This window comes from Paracoccidioides lutzii, assembly GCF_000150705.2.
Source record: "Paracoccidioides lutzii Pb01 unplaced genomic scaffold supercont2.28, whole genome shotgun sequence".
Classification (NCBI taxonomy): domain Eukaryota; kingdom Fungi; phylum Ascomycota; class Eurotiomycetes; order Onygenales; family Ajellomycetaceae; genus Paracoccidioides; species Paracoccidioides lutzii.
In genome coordinates this window covers 63,547-71,355 of record NW_015440974.1, presented here as the reverse complement: position 1 = coordinate 71,355, position 7,809 = coordinate 63,547, and the positions used below count along the sequence as shown (strand labels likewise).

The 7,809-nt window shown below is 45.5% G+C and overlaps 4 protein-coding genes across 4 annotated transcripts; 3 read left to right on the top strand and 1 right to left on the bottom strand.

The window, feature by feature from the left end:
• Nucleotides 1-225: 225 nt before the first annotated feature.
• On the top strand, nt 226-1,727 carry PAAG_07956 (mitochondrial carrier protein; the record flags this gene model as incomplete). The annotated part of the gene is made up of 5 exons (XM_002790024.2): nt 226-318; nt 451-771; nt 946-1,221; nt 1,288-1,424; nt 1,502-1,727. The coding sequence occupies 5 exons, from the start codon at nt 226-228 to the stop codon at nt 1,725-1,727; spliced, it is 1,053 nt and encodes a 350-aa protein (XP_002790070.1).
• Nucleotides 1,728-2,459: 732 nt separating this feature from the next.
• Nucleotides 2,460-3,320, top strand: PAAG_07955 (60S ribosomal protein L18; the record flags this gene model as incomplete). The annotated part of the gene is made up of 4 exons (XM_002790023.2): nt 2,460-2,463; nt 2,578-2,682; nt 2,783-3,165; nt 3,243-3,320. 4 exons carry the CDS (start codon nt 2,460-2,462, stop codon nt 3,318-3,320), a joined length of 570 nt encoding a protein of 189 aa, XP_002790069.1.
• Nucleotides 3,321-3,742: 422 nt separating this feature from the next.
• PAAG_07954 (gamma-glutamyl phosphate reductase) lies at nt 3,743-5,269 on the bottom strand (the record flags this gene model as incomplete). The annotated part of the gene is made up of 3 exons (XM_002790022.2): nt 3,743-4,650; nt 4,719-4,880; nt 4,969-5,269. 3 exons carry the CDS (start codon nt 5,267-5,269, stop codon nt 3,743-3,745), a joined length of 1,371 nt encoding a protein of 456 aa, XP_002790068.2.
• A 742-nt stretch (nt 5,270-6,011) lies between these two features.
• On the top strand, nt 6,012-7,644 carry PAAG_07953 (hypothetical protein; the record flags this gene model as incomplete). Its single annotated transcript, XM_015846383.1, has 6 exons — nt 6,012-6,185; nt 6,296-6,532; nt 6,587-7,042; nt 7,108-7,260; nt 7,359-7,505; nt 7,594-7,644. The coding sequence occupies 6 exons, from the start codon at nt 6,012-6,014 to the stop codon at nt 7,642-7,644; spliced, it is 1,218 nt and encodes a 405-aa protein (XP_015700818.1).
• Between the last annotated feature and the right edge of the window lie 165 nt (nt 7,645-7,809).

The following is a 7,809-nucleotide window of genomic DNA, read 5'->3' as shown; positions in this document are numbered from 1 at the left end:
ATGGACTGTACAGTGTTAAGACTCTTGTTACCGGAAAACTCCCTTTCAAAGCCGCTAGCAAATATCCACCCGAACGAACGTTGTTTTTGTTCCTTGCCTGATGAAAGAGCTTGCCAGGACGCTCAGGCGAAGAGAGTTACTCGTCCAACGTGCTTTGGCTTGATGCGAGATAAAGGGAGCTCGCAGCTACCGTGGGAGTTTCGCATCCTTCAAGGCTTCCTCATCATGAGGCTAAGTCCAAGGGACGGAGCTCGAAATGAAGCTTCGGAGAGGCGCTTGACGCCTTTGCCATCGCCTGGATCTGAATCTCACATCAAGGTATAATCCAATATCACATATTTTTAACCCTTCGTATCTTTCCGATATCTAAGCCTTCCTTTTCCCCACCACCACCGCTCTTTTTTTTGTTTCTCCCTCCCGCTTGGGCACTTTCGTATTAACTGCAATCAGGAATCCCTTTCCCAGCCAACTACTTCTCTTCTTCAGCAGACCAAGGACAGGTTATCGGAACCTGTGACGGCCGCTTTTCTCGCAGGTGGGGTAGCTGGTGCAGTGTCGCGGACCATCGTTTCTCCCCTCGAGCGATTGAAGATCTTGCTTCAAATCCAGAGTGTCGGCAGAACAGAATATAAACTGTCAATATGGAAAGCACTAGTCAAAATAGGCAAAGAAGAGGGATGGAAGGGTTTCATGCGGGGCAACGGGACCAATTGTATCCGTATAGTCCCCTACTCTGCCGTTCAGTTTGGAAGCTATAGCCTTTATAAAGGGGTAAGCTGATGTTATTTCTCCGACCTTGCCCTTTCGGATCTCTTGCGGCAGTATTGACGAGTTGGCCGTTTCGCAATCATTTACCTTTTGATTCCAGTTGCCATGAAACTCTTTTTTGAGGGGTTCTTACTTGAATTTGTGTTCCTTCTTCCGCTTTGCTAACATGGAGACCAGTTTTTTGAGCCAACTCCGGGCGGCGAACTTACCCCTCTACGTCGTCTGTTTTGTGGAGGCCTCGCTGGTATCACGTCTGTTACATTTACTTATCCGTTAGATATCGTAAGAACAAGGCTCTCCATCCAGTCTGCTTCCTTTCGCGAACTCCGCAAGGGGCCAGAACAACCGTTACCAGGAATATTTGGGACGATGCGATTGATGTACCGTAATGAAGGTGGTTTCCTTGCTCTTTATCGTGGGATCATTCCCACCATTGCCGGCGTTGCCCCTTATGTAAGTTATCCAAATCGCTATACTGTCGAGCTGGTCACACAGAATCCTAGCTAATTTTATATGAAGGTAGGGTTAAATTTCATGACCTATGAGTCAGTGCGGAAGTATCTAACTCCTGAGGGAGATCTTAACCCTAGCCCTTACCGCAAGCTGTTGGCCGGTGCAATATCAGGTGCTGTCGCGCAGACATGCACATATCCATTGTGAGACCTCGTTTCCATTTAAAAAAATATATTACCGTCAATTTAGTTTGTCAAGTATATCTAACCAACCGATACAGCGATGTCCTCCGAAGAAGATTCCAGGTCAATACGATGTCTGGCTTGGGATACCAATACACCTCCATCTGGGATGCAGTGAGGCTTATCAAAAAGCAAGAGGGAGTCAGAGGCCTCTATAAAGGAATCGTTCCGAACTTACTCAAGGTGGCCCCTAGCATGGCGAGCAGCTGGCTGAGCTATGAACTGACCCGTGACTTTTTTATGAGGCTTGGTGACAGTGATTAGGAATAAGGGTTGGATTTTAAAACACTGGTTGAGAACCTTGTTCCCGGCATTCGTCCTCATGCTGGGCCAACAACCACTGATTGCATGCACTGTACATCTGTATTGGCCCACTGCGGGCTACCAGATTTGGCGGGGGCCTTTCATGCTTGCACTATGTGCACTTAGCCTATTTGATGGTCTTCCTTGATGCCTCATCTTGTTTCACTAGTTCCCTTAGTTCCCTTTTTCCCTTTTTCATATTTTCTGCTACTTCTGCTACTCCAATTTTCTGTACACTTTTCTTGCGTTGATGATCTTAAAAACTATTGGAGTTGGACTTCATTTTAGAGACGGACAAAAGGGGAAACGATATCCTGAAGAGCCTTTATTAGACGGGTTAATCATCTAATCAATACGATGCAAATGTTGTAAATACAATAGAATACCTATTTTCCATGAATATCATTATGTGCATAGTTATTATCATCATCCCATCAGGAACTACTTCGTACGTTTACCTGTCCACAGGCGCCAAAACACGTTTACTCCTTGGAGCCGCCTGTTTAGGACTAGCGCAATGTTTGCACACACACCGCCTTCCCCTTCTGGAAAGCGTCCCGAAACGGCTAGCGTAGGGTTACTCCCGCACACTCAGCGGCTTCAAAATAATCAAACCAACCAAGATCATCTTTTGCAGTCGTCGACTCTCGCATCGGTGTAAAAGTCAGCTTTCGACAACGGTATCCAACAGCCATGGGTAAGCCACACTGTATTCCTTGTTGAACGGTTCTGATCGCTTCGAATTTCTCCTGTATGACCTGCGACATGAGGAGGGAATGCTGATGCAAGCTTCTTCGTCAATCGTTAATAGGTATCGATTTGGACCGCCACCATGTCCGGGGTTCCCACCGCAAGGCACCCAAGAGTGATAATGTCTACCTCCTGCTTCTCGTGAAGCTGTATCGCTTCCTTGCCCGTAAGCTATACCCCCGCAAAATACTTGCCTTTTGAAGCAGAAGGGGACAAACGCCATAGCATAATTTTTTGCGTATTTTCTAAAAAAAAACAAACCGCAGGCCGTACCGACTCCAGCTTCAACAAGGTTGTCCTACGACGTCTTTTCATGTCCCGTATTAACCGCCCCCCGGTATCTCTTTCCCGAATTGTGAGCGCCATTGGGACCAAGGAAACAGCAGAAGCGAACAAGGGAAAGACCATCGTTATTGTTGGTACTGTCACCGATGACAACCGGCTCCTCAACGTCCCAAAGATTTCCGTTGCTGCTCTTCGGTTCACTTCCACCGCCAGAGCTAGAATTGAGAAGGCCGGCGGTGAAACCTTGACTCTGGACCAGCTGGCCCTCAGATCCCCAACTGGTGCCAACACATTACTGCTGCGGGGTCCCAAGAACGCGAGGGAGGCTGTAAAACACTTTGGCTTCGGCCCACACAGTGGAAAGGTTAGAGAGAAATTTTCTGATATATATACCGTGAGTCTGGACTCCTAGTTTGCTAACTCGCTTTTGTTCGTGTGCAGAAACCATATGTCCAGAGCAAAGGTCGGAAATTCGAGCGGGCTCGTGGTCGGAGACGGTCCCGTGGCTTCAAGGTTTAGGGTGTTTTCTATGGGTTCTTGTTCAGGTTCAGCAAATCGCGTGAGACAGGCTTGTGAAATTGGCCATCACAATTTTCTAGTCAGATTGAAGGAGCCCATGATGAATAATGTTTCACAACTTAACCTCCCTGGAATTCCTGAACCTTTCTTTTCTCCTTGTCTTTTATTACGTCCAAATGCTAGTCGGTTTTTTAACACAAAGAAACAGAGAATAATGCCTATACGAGTAGAGGAAATTCTCTCCAATCAAGCGAAGAGGACATGTAAATCCGCAGGTTGGATCTACGGGCTGGGTTCTTGCAAGCACATGGGCCGGAGAATTAAAACAGAGCATGCGCATATTGATTAATATGTGTCGTGCTTTTCAATTATAAGGATTTTGTACAATCATTATCAGAAATGAACTTCTCTTCCTACTGGAATTATATAGTCAATTTACGATGTTTCCAGCTTTTCCCGCCTTCGCCTTCAAAATAATCGCCGGCTGTCTGGCCATTGCCTTGAATGAAATATTTGTAGATAGTCAACCCCTCCAAACCCACTGGTCCTCTCGAGTGAATTTTATTCGTGCTAATGCCAACCTCTGTTCCAAACCCATATCTCATCCCGTCAGCTAATCGGGTGCTCGCGTTCCAATAAACACCAGCACTATCCACACCAGCCAGGAAACGTTCTGCGATAGTCCTCGATGAGGTTAGAATGACATCCGTGTGTTTCGAGGAATGTGAATTTATATGTGCGATGGCGACGGCGACTGGAGTTTCTTGGGGAGTAGTTGATGATATCGTTTTTATCGCAAGAGTAAGGTCCAAAAACTCAGTGTTGTAATCAGCCTCCGTTGAGTCTTGTAGGAGTGATGACTGCACAGGAGAGAGTTTTGCTTGGAGAGCAAGCTTTGATGGCTTATCGCAACGGAGGGTTACGCCTTTAGCCAGTAGGGCATCCGCAATAGCCGGTAATAGGGTAGACAGAGCATCTTGGTCAACAAGAAGGGTCTCAACAGCATTGCATGCTGAGGGGTATCCAGTTTTAGCATCAATTATTACTTTTGTTGCCATTGATAAATCGGCGTCCGAATGAAGATATATCGAGCAGATTCCATCAGCATGGCCGAGAACGGGAATTTTGGTGTTTTCCTTCACGTAACGAACTAGGTCGTTGGACCCACGAGGTATAACAAGGTCAATATACTTATCCTGAGCTAGTAAAGGAAGTATGGCATTTCTTGTTTTAACAAGCTGGATTGAAGTATTTGGGACCTGCGACTTGGATATGGATTCCGAAATGATATTTGAGATGGCCACGAGAGACTCCGTCGATTCCTTGCCTCCTGGAATTGGCGTTAGGAAAAGAGATAACCTCTGAGTGAACAATGGGTTTTGCATAACATCACAGTACCTTTCAGGATGGCCGCATTTCCAGATTTGATTGACAGGGCAGCAATATTGACAATCACTTCCGGTCGTGCCTCGAATATTACAAGCAATACCCCAATCGGACAAGTAACTCTTTCAAGAATGAGATTGTCATCTAGAAGAGTGCGTAGCGTCACCTTCCCAACTATCGAACCCATAGATTCATTCAGCACCGTTCGGGGAACAACAGAGGGAAGCAAGCAAAAGCAAAAATAGGGATATCTAGGACTTACTCGGATCTTCCAAATCCCGCACGTCCAGAATGCCCTTCAGCATGTCCTCATACTTCCCAGGTCTACTCAGGTCCAGCCTTTTCAGGATGCTCAAGCTCAGTTCACCATTTTCCGCTGCTTTAATGGCGGCCTTGACATCTCTCGCATTTGCTTCAAGGATAGCATCCTTTTGTTTCGACAGAGAGGCATATATCAAGTCCAAAGCCTCATTTCGCGCTGAACTAGAGAGCGTTGCGAGAAGCCGCGAGGACTCAGAGGCTGTTTTTGCCGCCTCCACAGGTGATGCATCGGTTAGCAACATTGTTGGCGTACAGCGATTGGCATACAACGACGGAACTGGCGATACTTCGGGCGCAAGTAAATTCCAATTGAATGAGGGGATTAAAAAATACATGTAAATGTAGAAGTATGTTGTGGTTAAAAAGGAGAAACAAAAATCCCACTTTGATATTTAATAAATAGCCCAAACCTGGACTCCTTTAAAGCTCCACAGGTAGATGGTTTTGTTATCAGCACGTGAATCACACTACAACTGTGTTACCTGACCTTAACAGCCTCAAACTTCAATCACCATTAACAGCCACAGCGCAAAACAAATAGTCCTCATATCTACTCTGGGAGATTGGAAGCTTCCATTCTTCTTTTGTGGGCTGATATCAATTTTACCAGCTTATATTGAACTGCAAAGGTACGCAGCTTGAATTTCAAGGATTCCGATCTCCTGTAGTGTGATTAACTGGAGCGTTTAACTACCTATATAATATGGTCCACCACCAGGATAGAGCATTGGTTGGCGTTGACCAGCAAATATATACTCAGTTATATAACATCAAACTAACAGAAGACACAGCCTGCCTTCACGCATTCACACCGGCCAGTATATCCACCTAATTTCGATACCATCGATCGAGTCATCCCCATATCCCTTTTAAGTTCCCGCACTAGCTGAGGCATGGTCGAATAGGTTATAGAGTATACATCTAATACGGGAAGATATCGTGAAGGATTTGCTGTCGGATATCATATTCTCCCTCACCTTCGCTATGGCGGAAATTCTCTCTCGTTTACTTTCCTTCCCTCCCACACCTTCGCCGAAAGGACGTCCAACATCTGATGTGAAGTACGATAAAGAGATACGGGGTCATTATTTGGAGCTAAAATGCATACCTTCGCAGAAGTTGGTTGCGCATATCCCTGGAAAGGGAAATTTTCTGGAGGTTCGCTCGCTCCTTTGCAGTTGTCGCTCTTTACAAGCTCCCCCGCAGAATGCAACAAAAGGAATCACATATCATGATATATACCTGACTAACGAGTTTGTTGTGGGCAGTTGCTGGATCCAGGACGTCAAACTCTGGCTTACATTTTTGTTCTTCTATCCCACTATCAGGTTTCACAGGAAGATACCAAGGAGCCATTTCCAGTTGCATGGCTTCCGGGAGGGGAGCTATGGTCAAAGTCAATAACACTCCTGAAAGTGTTTGATCGCATCCAGGTGAGGTACGCTGGCCAGGAATTCCGAAATCTTGTTGAAATGGTTGCGAAATCAGCCGAGATTTCGTCACGAGTGAGCTACCCCACCCCAATATTACTTTATGTTTTATACTTACAGTTGAAGAAGCCTCTGGTGGCTCTTCATCCTTTAAAACACGCTATACTCCGTCTTGACCCATCGTCCTCCACCTTCACATCATTGCATACCACATTTGTACGCCTGTGTCTTCTATCGAGGTCTTACCTCTGTGCTCTCGATATTCTAGATAAGCCTCTCTGTCATTTCCCAACTACTTCCGACAACCTATTTATTAAAAGGTCCCAAATCCTTCCGTGCCAGCAACATGAGTCAAGCATGTCCTTTATCACTGCCTCCTCAGGATTGTCGGGAAAGATAAACCACAGATCTTACCTAGAGTACTTTCTGTACGGTGCGATGATTTATATGGGCCTCAAAAAATGGGACAACGCCATCCATTTCCTTGAAATAGTTATTTCTGCACCTACAACAAACTCATTAAGCATGATTATGGTAGATGCATACAAGAAATGGGTTTTGGTTTGCCTTTTGGAAAAGGGAAAGGTATGTACATACTTGGGGAATTGTCATTCATATCCAAACCGCTAATGCTTTATGATTTACTATAGCCCCTCCCTATGCCAAGAACGGTTACACCCTCCACAGCAAAAGTATTCAGATCACTAGCAAAACCCTACGACTCTCTAGCTGATGTTTTCAAATCTGGGGACTTTCGAAGGTTACAAGCAGAGGTTTCTGCTGGTGAAGCAGTTTGGTTTTCGGTGGGTGATATAATTGGCCTTAAAGGGTGTTTACTTGGAATCCTGTGACTTATCGCTAACTTCTGCCGCGTTCTTTACTATTTCATTTTCCTCACTAGGATAACAACATAGGCTTAGTTTCACAAGCCTTGCTTGCGTATCAGCGTTTCTCTGTCGTGAAACTTGAAAAAACATTCGCTGCACTATCAACACTGGATATATCGTCTTATTTAGGGACCGACACCCAATTGACGGATGATTTTGTGGTAGGCTTGATTACTTCAGGCCAGCTACAGGCATGTTTAATACAGCCTTCGGATCCGTCGATGCCCTCCGTTCTTCGTTTCGCATCAGCAACTTTCAACCTCAACCATCAGCCTGAATCGAAATTCTTGGCTAATTTAAATATACAAAAATATCAGCTAGCATCACTTGAGAGGCTTGCGAAAGGCACTGATATGAAAATAGAGCTGGGACGTGAATATATAGAAAACATGCGGAAAGCTCCAAGGCGTACGGATGTCGGCAGTAGGGATGAAAGGTCAATGGCGGGGATTTCGAACGGCGAAT